At 41.4% G+C, this 18,333-nt stretch overlaps 1 protein-coding gene across 1 annotated transcript; it reads right to left on the bottom strand.

Annotated features, from left to right (window-relative positions):
• Positions 1 to 331: 331 nt before the first annotated feature.
• Positions 332 to 15,970, bottom strand: TAT (tyrosine aminotransferase). The gene is made up of 12 exons (XM_075325174.1): positions 15,910 to 15,970; positions 13,844 to 14,084; positions 12,926 to 13,030; positions 12,756 to 12,823; positions 12,516 to 12,674; positions 10,823 to 10,961; positions 10,450 to 10,502; positions 9,746 to 9,898; positions 9,516 to 9,644; positions 4,345 to 4,428; positions 2,671 to 2,769; positions 332 to 1,813 (listed from the first exon to the last, which is right to left on the bottom strand). Exons 2-12 carry the CDS (start codon positions 14,079 to 14,081, stop codon positions 1,670 to 1,672), a joined length of 1,371 nt encoding a protein of 456 aa, XP_075181289.1. The 5' UTR covers positions 14,082 to 14,084; positions 15,910 to 15,970; the 3' UTR covers positions 332 to 1,669.
• Positions 15,971 to 18,333: the final 2,363 nt, after the last annotated feature.

Here is an 18,333-nt window from a genome sequence, read left to right as displayed (position 1 = left end):
CATTTACAGTGTTATACAAGCTGCGCACTGACACTGCACATTGTATCACAGGGTCAGATCCTCAGTGTTGTCCCATGAAAAGATATAATACAATATTTACAGTAAATAAAACAAATCAAAGTACTTGATCTTATAAAAAGTGTGCAGCCCGGCTGTAAAACTCGCCCTGTATGCAGAAGGTCAGAAATGTATGCTGGTTTGTGTCTCTATAAAATAGAAATACATATATAACAGCTATATGTGGCGCCATAATTTGGGCAGTGCCAGGAACGCTCCATAATAAGAAACATAGTCTTATTTTTTTGTTTTTTTTTAGAATCTTTATTCATACAAAAAACACAATAACTTATTTAATTTACAATAGATATATAGTATAGCTAGACTACATGCATTTCGAGTACGTGATATACGACATACTACAGTCACACCGTATATAATATTCTACCAGTATATAGAATATCATATATAATATTATATGCAGACACAGTATTATTTACGATGACAGGGTGGGACGTTATTGTTTTATTGTCCCTCCTCATATCGCCCCCTAGTTTGGAATATTATAGAAATGAAGGAACATTTTTTAGTGTCACATTTCTCACACAATTTGCCTCTCATTCTTTAACCTGCGCATGCGCAGAGGATAGTGGCGGATGCGCAGAGGATAGTGGCGCATGCGCAGAGGATAGTGAACCATGTGCAGAGTATAGTGAGTCATGCGCAGATGACAGTGGCTCATGCAGAGAGGATAGTGGCCTGTGCACAGAGGATAGTGGTGCATGCGTAGAGGAGAGTGACACATGCGCAGAGGATAATGACACATGCGCAGAGGACAGTGGCACATACATACAGAGGAAAGTGGCGCATGCACAGAAGATAGTGATGCATGCGTAGAGCACAGTGGTGCATGTGCAGAGGATAGTGGTGCATTCGCAAAGGATAGTGGCGCATGCGCAGAGGATATTGACACATGGGCATAGGATAGTGGCGCATGCGTAGAGGATACTGGCGCATGCATAGAGCATACTGATGCATGTGTAGAAGATACTGGTGCATGCTCAGAGGATAACGGCACATGCGCAGAGAATAGTGGTGCAGGGGATAATGGCGCATGCACAGAGGATAATGGCACATACACATAGGATAGTGGCGCATGGTCAGAGGATCGTGGCACATGCTCAATGGACAGTGGCGCATGCACAGAGGATAATGGCACATGCTCAAGAATAGTGGCGCATGGTCAGAGTATAGTGGCGCATGCTCAAAGGACAGTGGCGCATGCACAGAGGATAGTGGCGCATGCGTAGAGGATATTACTGAGGAGGTTGCCACATTTGAGGCCATGTAACTACAGAACAGATGCCAATCATCTGGTAATGATAATAAATAATGAGAAATACAATATTTAGTCAAGCAAGTAACAGTTTGTCTAGTTGTTGGTACACACAGTATGCCTATAGGCCTTCCCGGGCATCTATTTATACAGATCCGTGAACAGAGAAGATACCGTATTGTCGGTGTCAACACAAGACATACAAAAAAAAACAATCAAATATGATATGCGACTGGACATGGAGTATAGCTGGAAGTAAGGTGACCATTTTGGGGCCTAAGATGCAGCGGTGGAGTTACGGAGGAATGACTCGCAGTGAAAACCCCGGCTTGTTGCTCATTTGTCGCACTCTAGGTCCTGAGCAGAGTCACCGCCCTGATAATGTTCTGCGCAGAATTCACGGATGCGTCGGCAGGCCTCAACCATCATCTCCTCAGGGACCGTGAGGACGACGCGGAAGAAATTGGGGTATTCAAAGCACTGTAATGATGGGAAAAGAGAAAATATAGCCGTGATCAGAAGATTCATCACTTCATTTCATCTATCCAGAGCTAAGTTACCAGATGGCGCTGCGCTGAATGAACCGGTTACCACCTGGAGTCTATATTATGGATAAGTATGTTTCTATAGGAAACTATATATTTGCATTTTTATATTTGACTTTATAACATGCTGTTACTGTGCTAATACAAGCTTTACTGCACACATGTGGCATGGGCAGAGGATAGTGGCGCATGCGCAGAGGATAGTGGCGAATTATTGTGCTAATATAAGCTTTACTGCACACATGTAGCATGTGCAGAGGATAGTGGCGGATTACTGTGCTAATATAAGCTTTACTACACACATGTAGCATGTGCAGAGGATAGTGGCGGATTATTGTGCTAATGCAAGCTTTACTGCACACATGTAGCATGTGCAGAGGATAGTGACACATGTGCAGAGGATAATGGCGCATGTGCAGAGGATAGTGACACATAACTGTCCTAATACAAGCTTTACTGCACACATATGGCATGTGCAGAGCATAGTGGCGCATGCGCAAAGAATAGTAGTGCATTACTGTGCTAATGCAAGCTTTACTGCACACATGTGGCATGTGCAGAGGATAGTGGCGGATTACTGTGCTAATACAAGCTTTACTGCACACATGTAGCATGTGCAGAGGATAGTGGCGGATTACTGTGCTAATACAATCTTTACTGCACACATGTTGCATGTGCAGAGGATAGTGGCGCATGCGCAGAGGACAGTGACTCATTTTGTAGAGGATAGTGACCAAAAACGTAATGCAAATCCATGCACCCTGGGAAACCTAAAAAAAATGAAAGATTTACCGTAGCTGGAAGACAGAAGACTGACTGATCGGAGATCATCCTTTCTGTAAAATCCACATCACTCTCAAATTCTGGAAAATGTTCCATGTCAATACCGACCTACAGAAGGAGATGGACACAGTTTACTTAGGTCTTAAAAGAGAACCTACAATTATTAAGATGACAATCTCATGGATTTAAAGGGAATTTGTCAGCAGGTTTTTGCTACCTATCCGAGAGCAGTATGATATAGCCAAAGAGATCCTGAATCCATCGATGTATCACTTAGATTACTGGGTGCAACCATTCTGACACAATCAGAATTTTGGATTTAGTCATGTAGCAGAGCTGAGAGAGGAAGCCCCGCCCACACATTGCGCTATTGTACATTGACAGTGAGGAGGGGGCGTGCCGGACATCCGTGTGCGTGACATTGTAGTCCGAGCAATGAGAGGTCCTGCTGCTTAAACAAACATAGCAAATAAACAACAGATCAGACTGTGACAATACAGACATCCCTGGATTCTATGTTTTAACCTTTGCAGCATGCTGTCTTCAGCTTACATAGCAAAAACCTGCTTGCAGATTCCCTTTAAATGGCTTAGAAAGGGACTCTGTCAGCACAGAATGACTGGTCAAACCAAGCACAGGCACTTGCGGAGCCAAATATTTAAGGGTTAATGGCAACGCAGACATACCACCCCTACAAAAATGAGGTTGCAGGGGTGGGGGTCCGCCTGTCAGTGCTCAGACCATACACCACACACTGCAGAAGTTGCAGGGGTGGGGGATCTGCCTGTCAGTGCTCAGACCATACGCCGTACACTACATCACATTGCTCTGCATGGCTGTGCTCCCAGGAGGAGGTATCTTATAAAGATGATGCACAATAAAGTCCACAAACAGTTTGCTGAAAACAAGGAGACTAAGGTCATGGATTACTGGAACCGTCCTGTGGTCTGATGAGACCGGGATAAACTTATTTAGTTCAGATAGTGTCAAGTGTGTGTGGCGGCAACTAGGTAAGAAGGACAAACAAAAATGTGTCCTGCCTACAGTCAGGCATGGTGGTGGAGGGTTATGGTTTGGGGCTGCATGGTGCCGGCTGTGAAGGGCTACAGTTCATTGAGGGGACCATGAATGCCAACGTGTACTGTGACATACTGAAGCAGAGCATGATCCCCTCCCTTCATTTTCAGTTTAGACATTAATGGCTGTGTGTTGAGTAATTCAGAGGAGACCAAATTTATACCGTTATACAAGCTGCACACTGACACTGTACATTGTATCACAGGGTCAGATCTTCAGTGTTGTCCCATGAAAATATATGAAATATTTGCAAAAATCTGAGGGGTGTACTCACTTTTGTGATATACTGTATGCTTTAAATCTGATGTGCGAAATTTGCCTCGATTGAGAAATAGTAGTAAACTATGATTCATCCCAGTCATGATTATTCCAGGTTGTCTCCGGTGATATGTTTCCAATATGGACCCATTGGGTCCATCTAAAAGACCTACACCAAAGCAACCATTGCTCCATGTCTGGCATTAACGAGAAGCTAGGACAAGAGCCGCACAATACTGATTACGTCACTGTGGACTACTTGGCCATATAGGTAATAAGATGTAGACGTCTACTCAACCAAGCTTTAATGTGTCGTATGTTGGGTTTTTTGGCCAATAGATTACTTACCATTAGATACATGGCTCCTGCTGGTCGGACGGGACAAAGTCCAGGGACGGAGGCGAGGGTACTGTAGCATAGGTCAGCATTAGACTGCAAAAAAAAAAATTACACAAGAAAGGATACATTTCAATTGATGTTCCCAAAAAATTGTTGACTCAAAATAATACGAAGCCAAAGTAAAGAGTAAAGTGTGAGTAATATTGTATCAGATAAGACCAGTGCCAAAGCCATGACCCGTACCTTGACGCAACAACTCAACATTACATAAATGGTCTTTCAACACGGAAACCAGGTTAACGTCTATCTAGATGAGAAAGAAATCTTTAATATCTAGCTCTATTGTTTCTAAGAGGTATTAACATTCAACACTGGTCAAAAAAGTTCATTTGGAGCCTGCATTTTGCCGGTGACACACCGACTTTGCCAATTGTCATGGTGGAGTCAGGCTATGTTCTCATTGCAGATTCTGACACTGCACCCAATGGTTTCTCTGGTGTCTCTGATTAACACAGACAGACTCGGGTGTTGACCTGCTGTGTGGTCAGACATAATCAGTCTAGTCTGCTTGTTAGGTTCCTTTGATCACATGTTATGAGGAAGCCAATCACATCTGCTCCTCTCCTATTTATGCTGGATGAAATGTTCTACCTATGCAAGCTATGGTTATTTGTTCTTCCTATGCCTGCACAGGTGTTGACCTGCTGTGTTCTCAATCATAGTCAGGCTAGCAAGAGTTAACCTCTGCTGGTCAGCTTGTTAGGCTCCTTTGATCACATGTTATGAGGAAGGCAATCACATCTGCTCCTCTCCTATTTATGCTGGATGAAATGTTCTACCTATGCCAGCTATAGGTTATTTGTTCTACTTATGCCTGCACAGGTGTTGACTGTGTTCTCAATCATAGTCAGGCTAGCAAGAGTTAACCTCTGCTGGTCTTCTTGTTAGGCTCCTTTGATCACATGTTGTGAGGAAGCCAATCACATCTGCTCCTCTCCTATTTATGCCAGCTGAAATCTTCGACCTATGCCAGCTATAGGTTATAATGTGTTGGTCTGTGTGTTTTGGTGTCCCAGACTATCTGAAAAGTGTTGCTTTTTGCCTGGATTGGTTGTAGAGTTTACCAATCTTCTTGTTGTTTCCTCCCTGGTCTTGTTTTCCTCCTTATCTTTTATTGTCTTATACCTCTGTGTTCGTGTGTTATGTGACACAGTTTTGCCTGTCTGTCTGTTTTTGTGGGTTTCATCTCACTCCTGTCCTGGTCCCCCCTGGGGAGGAGGGAGTTGTGTCAGATCAGGGTTGCTCAGGAGCAGGGCTCTAAAGGAGACTCAGTCATCCTCGGGCGTCAACCTGCATGAGCGATGACCTGCTGTGTTCTCAGTCAGTCAGGCTAGCAAGAGTTAACCTCTGCTAATCTGCTTGTTATATAGGCTATCATGTGTTGGTCTGTGTGTTTTGATGTCCCAGACTATCTGGAAAGTGTTGCTTTTTGCCTGGAGTGGTTGTGGAGTTTACCCATCGTCTTGTTGTTTCCTCCTTGCTCTTGTTTTCCTCCTTAGCTTTTATTGTCTTATACCTCTGTGTGCGTGCTGTGTGACAGAGTTTTGTTTTCCCCTGTCTGTTTGTTTTTGTGGGTTTAATCTAACTCCTGTCCTGGTCCCCCCCTGGAAGAGGGGGTGTCATATCAGGTCTGTTCAGGAGCAGAGCCAGGAAACAGACTCGGGCATCCCCACCTTTAGGGGTATCCATGAGATTAGGGATAGCTAGGGCCCCATAGCCTGAGGATCAGCTTAGGAGCCCCGGTCTCCTGATATCCCCATAGTCATCGTGACACCACCTTGGCCAGAATCTCCTCCCATAGGTGTGAAACCTATGAAGATGACGTTGAAGTGGTTTGATATAGAAGTCACTACATCCTTCCAGTGTTGTTTGCTGAGCCTCGTTGGCTGACGTATTTAGCACTTATTTGCCAACTTGATGGTCATAGTTTTGCAATTTAGTTAATTATTTGGGATGAATTGCTCAATTCTCATTTTGGAGAAATCACAAAAGTATGGTGCAATACTTCGTAGGATTTCAGTTTTGAGGGCACCATAGGGTGAGCAATATCAGTGTAATTCCAAACTGTACATATATCAAACCAATTTTTGATTAGTAGGGGTATAGCCCGGAAGCAATATGCCAATGTTGCTAATCGTTAAGAATCATGCAAGTACCACAAAAGGTGTTGATCTTGAGAGGGAAAGGGGGTTCTTGGCCAAAATTGTGGTTGCTTGAGTACAATCTGAGATTTGGGGTTGTCCCGCTTATAATATAGCAAACAAGAGTATGTGCTGCATAGAAGATGTTAACAGAAGTAATAGAAAATATCGAGATTGTGGGGAAGTCTGGATCTTATTAATCCCAAGATTAAGAGTATTTTGGGATGGAGGAAGAAACATGACTGCCCTTCAGCTAGTGCCTCTTATATTGGCTCACCAGGGTGGAGCGGTGGTGGTGGAGCGGCTCAGGAAGGTCACAGGAGGCAAGGTTGGAGATGCTGCGGGTCGGAGGAGGAGGTGTCGTGGCTCAAGAGGGTTAGTATGCGGCATCGGAGGGTCGGTGATACTGCGGGCTCATGGTGTGTCGCGGCCGTGAGTGTCATTGATCCGCTGGCGAACAGCGTGCTCCACTGAATCACCGGCGGTTGATGCGATGAACTTTAAAAAAATGGCCGCAGAGGCGGCGCATGCGCGGATTGGCCTCCGTGGCCATTTTCTTGAAGTCCATTGAGTCAACAGCCGGCAATTCAAAGCAGCCCGCAGTCAATGGTGCCTACCACCACAACACCCAACGAGCCCTCAGTATCACCGACCCTCCGCTGCTGTACACTGACCCTCTTGAGCGGCAACACCCCCTCCTCCAAGCCTACCGGCAGATTAATGGCACCCGCCGCTGTGACTCCCAACGAGCCCGCAGCATCGCTGACCATCCACTGCCGCACACTGACCCTCCTAAGCTTCTCCACTGCAGTGACAACCCCTCCGAGCCCTCCATATCGCCGACCCTGTGCAACCACTGCTGCCCCGGTAAGCTATATGTGGTTTGTAAGATGCACCCCCATTTTTCCTCCAGTTTGGGGGGAAAAAACTGCATCTTACAAACTACAAAATACGGTATATACATTTTTAATTCCAATAGATTTGTTAAGGTCTAACACTACTAAATGCCCACTATATTAAAGTCCTATATCATTAAAAGCCACCACATCTAAAGGTTCACTACCACCTTAGGTGGGGTTGCATGCCCGGAATACGCAATTTTAAAGAAGAATTTTAATGTGTCAATAAAGTCTTGAAGAATTTTATGAGGCATGGTGTGCATGATCCCTTCATCCTTTTGTTATATAACTACTAAAGGTCCATTACCACAAATGGTCTACCAACATTAATGAACTTCTACTACTAAAGATCCGCCACCACTAAAGGTCCACCATCTTTAAAAGTTCATCACTACAAAAGGACAACTAATATTACAGTTTCACCACCAAGTACAACTGCTACTAAAGGTTTACCATCATTAAAGATTCACAAGTACTAAATGTCCAATACCTCTAAAGATCTACCACTACTAAAGGGCTACCACCTCTAAATATCCACCACTACAAAAGGTCTATTACTACTAAGGGTTCACCACAGTAAAGTTACAGTGTTACTGAACTTTACCAACACTAAAGATTCACCGCTAGTAAAGGACTACCACCTCTAAATATCCAACATTACTAAAGGTCTATCACCACTAAACATCCATCACTACTAAATGGCTACCACCACTAAAGATTCATTACTTCTAAAGGTCTACCACCTCTAAATATCCACCACTAATAAATGTCTACCATCACTAAAGATTCATTACTTCTAAAGGTCTATCACCTCTAAATATCCACCACTAATAAAGGTCTACCTTCACTAAAGATTCATTGCTACTAAAGATCTACCACCTCTATATAACCACCAATCATAAAGGTCTACCACCTTTTACTATCCACCATTACTAAATGTTCACCACCTCAAAATACCCACCACTACTAAAGGTTCACTACATGCAAATATCCACCACCACTAAAGGTTCACCACTTCTAAATACTCATCACTACCTCCTAATATCCTTTACTACTAAAGGTTTACGACCTCTAACTATCCAACATTACTAAAGTTCTACCACCTCTAAACATCCACCACTACTAAAGGTCTACAACCACTAAAGATTCATTACTACTAAAAGTCTACCACCTCTAAATATCCACTACTCATAAAGGTCTACCACCTTTTACTATCCACCGTTACTAAATGTTCACCTATAAATACCCACCACTACTAAAGGTTCACTAACTCCGAATATCCTCCACTGCTAAAGGTTTACGACCTCTAACGATCCAATATTACTAAAGGTCTACACCTCTAAACATCCACACTACTAAAGGTCTACTACCACTAAAGATTCACTATTACTAAAGGTATACCATTGCTAAATATCCACCACCTTTAAATATCCACATCTTATGAAGGTCTACCACCTCTAACTATACACCATTCCTAAGATGTTCACCACCTCTAAATACCCACCACTACTAAAAATTCACTACTACCAAATATTCACCACCTCTAAATACTCATCACTACCTCTAAATATCCAATATTATTAAAGGTCTACCAGCTCTAAACATCCACCACTACTAAAGATCTACCATCACTAAAATTTCACCCCTACTAAAGGTCTACCACCTCTAACTATACACCATTACTAAATGTTCACCACCTCTAAATACCCAACAGTACTAAAGGTTCATTACCTCCAAATATCCATCACCACTAAAGGTTCATCACTACTAAATATCCACCAGCACTAAAGGTCGTCTACCCCTCTACCACCAAACATCTACCACCACTAAAGCTTCAAAAATAGTACACCACCTCTCAATATACACCATTACTAAAGGTTCACCAACTATAAACCTCAAAATGTTCACCAAGACAAAAGGTCAACCCCTACTAAACCACTACCACTAAAGGACTTTCACTATTAAAGGTCCTCAACCACTAGGTCCACCACAGCTTTTCACTAAAACAAGTGACATTTGCAAGACAATTTCAATAACTAATTATGGTTATCTATGGAGTATGACCTTAATAAAGACTGACCTTAATGAAGTTTATGGTGTTTTCATAAAAATGCTGAGGTGTCCTTTTCATTATGTGATCAAGAGCTCCCTGGACAATGGTACATGGGCCAAGGATCCTTTGGCTGAGTCTGACAAGTCCTTCTCGGATCTAAAGAGCAACACAAATATTAGATTTAATATGAATTTAAATTAATTTCATCATTGTGTGAATTTTTTGCATAAGATTTCAATAAACCAAAATATATTCACCTCCTTGCCAAAGATTTCTTTCCGATCATGGATTAGGATCCACCCCATTCTCCATCCTGGCACCAACCAACGCTTAGCGAGACCACCGCAGGACAGGATTGGTACATTAGTACTCAGTGGGGCTAAAGCCTCAAATGCGCCGTACTCAAAAACCTGAAAATAAAATCTAAAGATTAATTCTATGAATGTATATACTTGTTAAATTATTGTAAAGGCGACAATAAATTGTCTTCCAATTCCAGTAGAAATGAGTTAATTTGTTCTCTACTGTATGAGTCATTTTCCGTTGAATGTGCAACAAACATCTGTAGATGTTTAGGAGACCAGATATTGAACATCGTAGCCAAAGAAAAAAAAAAGAAAAAAAAAGATGACATCAAAAGAGCACGCAAACTGCAAGTCATAGTGACATATGGAGTGTCTGAGTGAGAGGAAAGAGTGGGCGACATATCGAGAGAGGACCTCTGAAGAAGTCACCCAACAAGAAGGTTCACCAACAGAAGTGGCTCGAGTTGAGGTTCTCTCCATCCTTTATGATTTACCCTACAGCTCAACGTCTTCTGATTGGCTGCTAAATGACAGCTTAAGCCCACCATGAGATCAACGCAACTCAAGTAGAGCCAATATTCACAACATAAAAAGTTGAAAAACTCATAAAACAGTGAAAGAAGCTATATCGATATGCTTTCGAATGGAGAACTCACCATGTCACCGTATATTTCATCGGCCAAGACGGGAACACATTGCCTGGAGGCCACTGTGTGAAGAGGTGTGCAAGTTAATCAAATAGTACTATATTGGTCAAGTTTGAAGATCAAAAAAGGCATAGGTGAAATGTTTTTTGAAAGTTAACAATGCCAAGCAAGGTGTTGGTCATATGTACCCAGTGTCAACCAAAAGGTACCATCAACAACTAGAGAGCCCCCTGTGACAGCCCAAGAGCTTGTTGCCCCACCCCAACTAATCAATGTCTTGTTCCCCATTTTTTCATCTGTACTATATGGAAAGATGTATCGATCAATGTCTATACCTATTGTAGGCTAGTTGGACATTTCATAGTCAATCCATTCTGCTTACCGGCGATTATTTTTTGCAAATGTTTCTTGCTGAACACTGAGCCGCAAGGATTGGATGGATTGTTGATGATGATACAGGCAGTTTTATCATCCACCAGAGACTCCATGTGTTTCAGATCAATCTCCCAGGACTTCTCTGGCTGGAAATGCAACGTATCAATGATTAGTTCAAATTTTATACCAATGGAGGAGAGCAGAAGAAGTAGCAGTTGCCTCATGATGGTCAAAATAAGATAGTCCACATAAGAAGACACTAATGGTTTATGGTAGGTGGAGATCCTAAGGGGGGCTTTACACGTTGCGACATCGCTTCCGAAATATCGTCGGGGTCACGTCGTTAGTGACGCACATCCGGTGCTGGTAGCGACATCGCAACGTGTAAATCCTAGGTGCGATGATAAACGATCGCAATAGCATCGAAAATCGGTGATCTGTGTAGCGTCGTTAATTTCCATAATGTCGGGTTGACTACAGGTACGATGTTGTTTGTCGTTCCTGCAGCGCCACACATCGCTGTGTATAAACCCGCAGGAGAGACAAACATCTCCTTACCTGCGTCCCGACGGCAATGCGGAAGGGAGAAGGTGGGCGGGATGTTATGTCCCGCTCATCTCCGTTTCTATTGGCTGGCCGATTAGTGATGTTGCGGTGACGTCACTGTGACGCCGAACGCATCTCCCCCTTGAAGGAGGGATTGTTTGGCGGTCACAGCGACGTCGCCGAGCAGGTATGTGCGTGTGACACTGCCGTAGCGATAATGTTCACTATGGCAGCAATCACCACATGTCGCATGTGCGACAGGGGTGGGTACTATCGCGCTCGGCATCGCTAGTCGATGCTAGCGATGTCGCAACGTGTAAAGTACCCCTTAGGGGTACTTTGCACGTTACGGCATCGCTAGTATCGGCTAGCGATGCTGAGCGCGATAGCACCCGCCCCCGTCGCACATTCGATATGTTGTGATAGCTGCCGTAGTGAACATAATCCCTACGGCAGCTTCACACGCACTTACCAGCCCTGCGACGTCGCTCTGGCCGGCGACCTGCCTCCTTCCTAAGGGGTGGGTCATGCGGCGTCACAACGACGTCACACGGCAGGCGGCCAATAGAAGCGGATGGGCGGAGATGAGCGGGACGTAAAACATCCCGCCCACCTCCTTCCTTCCGCAAAGCCGGTGGAGGCAGGTAAGGAGATGTTCCTTGCTCCTGCGGCTTCACACACAGCGATGTGGGCTGCCGCAGGAACGAGGAACAACATCGTATCTCCTATTGGTGCGACATTATGAAAATGACCGACGCTACACAGATCACCGATTTTCGACGCTTTTGCGATCGTTTATTGGCGCATATAGGCTTTACACGTTGCGACGTCGTTATAGGCGCCGGATGTGCGTCACTTTCGATTTGACCCCGACGATATCGCAGTAGCGATGTCGCACCGTGCAAAGTACCCCTAAGAGTCAGACTCTTCCTTTAGGCATGGAATTTTAACTTTCACCTTCGAAAATGCTCAAATATAGTCATACAGTGGGTAAGTTCAGTATAAGAACCAACTTACATTTTTACCACCTTGAGAAAACTAAGGCTAGTAGGTGTCTTAAATGGAAGTTCTCGAATACTCTCGTACTTCTTTACAATGTCATACCACCAAGTCTTCGGACTTTAAAACATAGATTTCCCCCTCTGAAAACTTACTATCAAATTATAGAGTTTCACTTCCACCCCCAGTGACAAAGCCAATGTTTTGTAGAGAGAGAATCCAGGACGTGGGACCAAGATGTTCTGTCCTGGGTTGGCCAGAACCGCAAGAGCCAACTCAATAGCCTGGCTGCAGCCACTTGTGAGGATGACATCCTAATGGAGAATAGGTATAATTATGGCATGAAGGAGTGAAAGAACCTAGATAAGATGATGTTTTTCTTGCGTAACACCTACTTTGGCTTCTAATGGAGCTTCAGGACAAGTGTAATACTTGGCAATCACTTCCCGACTGCACTGGTATCCTTGAAAGACAAGTGAATTACGGTTTTGGTTAGAAAAATCAGTTGTCTACAAGTAATTTGTCTTTTGACTAATGCTCTTCTGGACTTCATGATAATGATTACCTATACTTGGAGCATAACCATTATACTTCTGAGAGTCAATGGCATCTTTCATAGCTCGAACCACTTCATCATCAGTAGGAAGGTTTCCAAAAATTGTGGGGTCACCTAGAATAAAGGTTGCGTGTGATTAGTATTGTAATACTGTCTTGTATCTCCAATGTCTATCCCGTAATGATGAGCATTCATGATTAATGTCAGGAGGGACTATAGGGATAGCGGGAAACCAGTGCCCCTCAGACAAGGAGGCCCTGTTCTCAGAGATACCCCTTATGGTGGGGATGTCTGAGTCGCCTTCCAAGCCCAGCTTCTGACCAGCCCTCATCTTATACTACCCCCTCCCCCAGGGGGCTGGGCTAGGATTTAAACCACAGAAATAGGCAAACGGGGGAAAACAAAACTCTGTCACGCTGCATGCATACACAGAGGTATATGACAACAAGAGATTAGGAGGAAAACCAGAGCAGGGTGGAAACAACAAGACGACGGATAACTCCCAAACAATACCCAGCATAAAGCAACTTTCTCTCCAGCAAGTGTGGGACACCACAACTCTCAGACCAACACAACATAAACTATAGTCTGCGTGGGTGGAAGATCTCCTCCAACTTAAGTATGAGAGGAGCAGAAGTGATTTGCTTCCTTATAACATATGATCAAAGAAGCCTAATGAGCAGGCTAGCAAAGGTTAACTCTTTCTAACCTGTCTATGAATGAGCACTCAGCAGGTCAACGCCCGGGTCTGCCTGAGAAACCATCGGACGCAGTGTTACACTCTGCAATGTGAACAGTCGGCGAGTTTTCTGCAAAGCTCCGTGTGACAATTATAGTCTCAAAGACCTTATCGGAACCATATAAATATATTATTTGGAATATATAAAATTGTTTTACTTTGAGAGGAACCTTATCCTATATACTAACCTATAGATAATGCAATCATTGGCTTATTAGGATTAGGCTTGGCTTTCATGGTGTCCACAATGGCTCGAATAGGATTGAACGTCTTCTTTGACATTTCCGATGCCCTCACCGCCCACCTTGGCTTTCGAGTTTTGAGTTTTTCAATGCCATTAGGTCTTTGAATATTAACATGAACGTCAAGGACTTTAGGGTGTACAGGGGAGCCATTCACCTGGATGACGTAAGAATCTGTCTGCATTTTCTGGAAAAAGTAGGCGCATGACAAAGACTATTAATGTATCTTAAAAAATCCTTGCTGGACTAATTTGTTTGCACTTTATTGGCTAAAAATGTTTTTATTTGAAGAATGCATTTGTCGGGTGATACATGTTATAAAAAACTATTGATACAACTTCAACATATCATTCAGAATACAATTATAATAAAATTGCTAAACAGACTGCAAGTGCGACATCTAAAGTTTAGATATTTAAAAATATTTTTTTTTGGATGTTCAGTAATTTTAATTTACAAACAGATTTGTTTTTCTTAGTAATAAACTTTAAAAATATAAAAAACTTTCTTTTTTTCACTTCAAAAGTTAATGACAATTATTGCTTATAAATCTAAAAAATCAAGTCACAATAATAATAATAATAATAATAATAACAACCATAATTTTATTGATATACTTTCAAGATATTCCGCAGTACTTTAAGAAAATACATATATCTGTAGTACAATGAGTATTAAGAAAGAGTATTTATATCTGTAAAAAAAAAATTCCGGGAAAACTGATATTTTCTCTAATTTTGCCTTTTTAAAATAATATAGGACATCTATATTTGAATTGTACAGTGCTGCGGAATATGTTGGCACTATATAAATAAAACTTATAATTATCATATTAGTAAATTAGTAAGTAAATGTACCTTAATATATTAAGGTAGAAAATAAAAATTCTATAAATACTAGAATGAAAACATATAATAATTAAAAAGAATAAAAAATAAAATATATATAATATATTATTATTAGTTTTGCAAATTAGTAAGTAATTGTATCTTAATATATTAAAGTATAAAAACAATATTGCAGTTGTAATCAAATAAATACTACAATTTAAAATAATAATAATAAATAATTATAAATATATATAGTATATATATATAATTATTATTTTTTCATTATTATTTTTGCAAATTAGCAATTAAAAGTATATTAATATATTAAAGTAAAGAAAATAATATTGCACTTATAATCATATAAATACTACTAGAAAAAAATAATAATACAAATAATAAATATACATATATATTTATTATTATTTTGGCAAATTGGCAAGTACTGTAAATGTATCTTAATATATCAACTAAAAAAAATAATATTACACTTATAATCATATAAATACTACAATTAAAAAAATAATAATACAAAATAATATCTATATACACATATATTATGTATTTTTTATTTATTTTTAAATTAGCATGTAAATGTATCTTTATATATTAAAGTAAAAAAAGCAATTTTGCACTTATATTCATATAAATATTACACTTAAAGTCATAATAATAATAATAATAAAAAAAAAAGAATATATATTTTATTTATTATTATTATTTATTTTTTTGTAATTGTAGTTAAATGATTATAAGTGCAATTTTTTTTAACTTTAATATATTAAGATACATCTACTTGCTAATTTGCAAATATATATACAGTATATATTTACTAACTTAAGTCAGTAAGTAAATAAATATATATATATATATATATACATATATATATATATTATTATTACTATTATATTTATTATATATTGCATTGTTACTTCAAAAGGAAATAGCAAATACAGTGGGGTTGCTATTAATATAGTTCATGGTACGGAAAAACCCCACTGACACTACATGCCGAAAAATACTTAAAAGGAAAGGCACAAAAATTTTTTATACGAAGACAACAAAGCTTTCAGATGAAAAAATATAACAAAAACATGACAAAAAAATCCTAAAAAAAAGATATATATTTTTAAATTAATATTTTTATATTATATTATTTTTATATTTTATATATATCGGACTTACCTGAATTTTCCAGGTCAAAAGTGTTCAGAAAGAGCAATTCTTTTTTTTCTCTCGTGATTCTTACAGGAGTCACAGATTAGGCACCGACTGTCCATAAAATAGTCCCAAAAAATGGGTGTTGGACCTGTTTCCCTGATCGTATTGGTGGAAAAAGGAGGGATGTGTCCCTTTTTGTTGAACATCCCTCCTATCGCTTTATGTACCATATTGAACTGATTTTGAAGGCATTTCAATTAACTGTTTCAGGATTCTTCTCTATAGTGAAAACAAGAGTTTTGTATCTCATCTGACACAAAGATATGTGCGTGCAAAGTACAGACTGCAAAGAGCCGCGTTATATTTAGGAATGATAATGTTCTCGAGAAAAACCAGTGAGCAAATATGTGATCTACGGAAGTAAAATGTGATATGAATATACAGTATGTACTCAATATAGTTTATACACATACACCTCCATTCATCAGCAATTGAAGGGTTTTGTAAGGGGAGCACAATGCCACTAGAACAGGGTTTTACAAACGATCCAAAGTTTATCAACATAAAACCTCTATTTTGCCCAAAATGTGATGATCATGATTAGAGAGAGATTATAAGTAAATTTGCTGCAGGTGACAACAGTCACAATCAGTAGAACGTCGCTGCGAATGACTTCAGCACATCCTTGGCCACAGGACATCACTAGTCTCTCACACTGCTCTGGTGGGATTTTGGTCCACTCTTCTTCCAGCCTCTTCCACAGGACATCACTAGTTTCTCACACTCCTCTGGTGGGATATTGGCCCACTCTTCTTCCAGCCTCTTCCACAGGACATCACTAGTCTCTCACACTGCTCTGGTGGGATTTTGGCCCACTCTTCTTCCAGCCTCTTCCACAGGAAATCACTAGTCTCTCACACTGCTCTGGTGGGATTTTGGTCCACTCTTCTTCCAGCCTCTTCTACAGGACATCACTAGTTTCTCACACTGCTCTGGTGGGATTTTGGTCCACTCTTCTTCCAGTCTCTTCCACAGGACATCACTAGTCTCTCACACTGCTCTGGTGGGATTTTGGCCCACTCTTCTTCCAGTCTCTTCCACAGGACATCGCTAGTCTCTCACACTGCTCTGGTGGGATTTTGGTCCACTCTTCTTCCAGCCTCTTCTACAGGACATCACTAGTTTCTCACACTGCTCTGGTGGGATTTTGGTCCACTCTTCTTCCAGTCTCTTCCACAGGACATCACTAGGCTCTCACACTGCTCTGGTGGGATTTTGGTCCACTCTTCTTCCAGCCTCTTCTACAGGACATCACTAGTCTCTCACACTGCTCTGGTGGGATTTTGGCCCACTCTTCTTCCAGTCTCTTCCACAGGACATCACTAGGCTCTCACACTGCTCTGGTGGGATTTTGGCCCACTCTACTTCCAGACTCTTCCACAGGACATCACTAGGCTCTCACACTGCTCTGGTGCGATTCTGGCCCACTCTTCTTCCAGACTCTTCCACGGTTCTTTGACTGTTGTAGGTTTCTTGGCCATAACTTTAGAGGTTTTCTATTCGGTTTAGATCAGGAGTCTGGGCTGTGGCCATTTCATTGTTTCCAGGAGCTTCTTTCCCCGTTTTGCTGTGTGACAGGGGGCATTGTCCTGCATGAAAATTGCTGGCTGATTGAGTGCTGAACGCAAGTAAGGAACCATGTGTTGTTGAAGAAGGTTCTGATTCACACTTGCATTCACTCTGTCATGTAGCTGTATGAGAGGTCCAACTGCTGCTGCAGAAAACATTCCCCAAACCATGACACTTCCTCCACCGCCTTTCACTGACTTCTTAACGCACTTTGGGTTCAGTCTTTCTCCAGTTTGTCAACGAACATAATGTTTCCCATCAGACCTGTTGGAAGCCAACGTGGACAATGTATAAGGAATCACTGGACTCCATGTTGTATCTATGAGGTACCAATATTACCAGGACTTTACATCAAAGGAATCGGCCATGTACAGTGAGGAGTTGCATAACCTGGGAGGCAAGAAGGCCATTGTGGGTTCTGTGATGATCTCACCTTTGTCCTATCAACATGATAAAGGTTGCATCTTCATGTGAATTGAACATGGTGTCTTTAGCCTTTTGGAAGATACACAACTCTTGTGTTCATAAATTGAATGTCCTGTTTATAGCCTATTAAAGTGTACATTGGTAAACAATCCCTTGTTCAAGTGGAATGCAAGCCATTGTTCTGGAGAGGGCCATCAAGTCTCCAACCTGAATGGAGTGTAAACCTGTCCTCAGGCTTTGTGATATGAAAGACCTTTGCTATATACCAGGACACTATCCACAGGATCCACAGGTTTGTCGAGACTCGTCTTACTCCTTTAACAAATTGACCTCCGAGAGCCACCTTCAGGAGGCGCGATGACATCAGCAGCCATATGCACGCTCCTGGACAAC

The sequence above is a fragment of the Anomaloglossus baeobatrachus genome, chromosome 10, assembly GCF_048569485.1.
Source record: "Anomaloglossus baeobatrachus isolate aAnoBae1 chromosome 10, aAnoBae1.hap1, whole genome shotgun sequence".
Taxonomy (NCBI): domain Eukaryota; kingdom Metazoa; phylum Chordata; class Amphibia; order Anura; family Aromobatidae; genus Anomaloglossus; species Anomaloglossus baeobatrachus.
This window is presented reverse-complemented; position numbering and strand designations above follow the sequence as displayed.

Excerpts from the sequence above, each read along its gene's own strand:
- TAT (XM_075325174.1), bottom strand. The coding sequence starts at position 14,081 with ATGCAGACAGATTCTTACGTCATCCAGGTGAATGGCTCCCCTGTACAC. Across the intron at positions 13,031-13,843 it reads AATGATTGCATTATCTATAG|GTGACCCCACAATTTTTGGA; the intron begins GTTAGTATATAG and ends CCTTTATTCTAG. Across the intron at positions 12,675-12,755 it reads AAGCTCCATTAGAAGCCAAA|GATGTCATCCTCACAAGTGG; the intron begins GTAGGTGTTACG and ends ATTCTCCATTAG.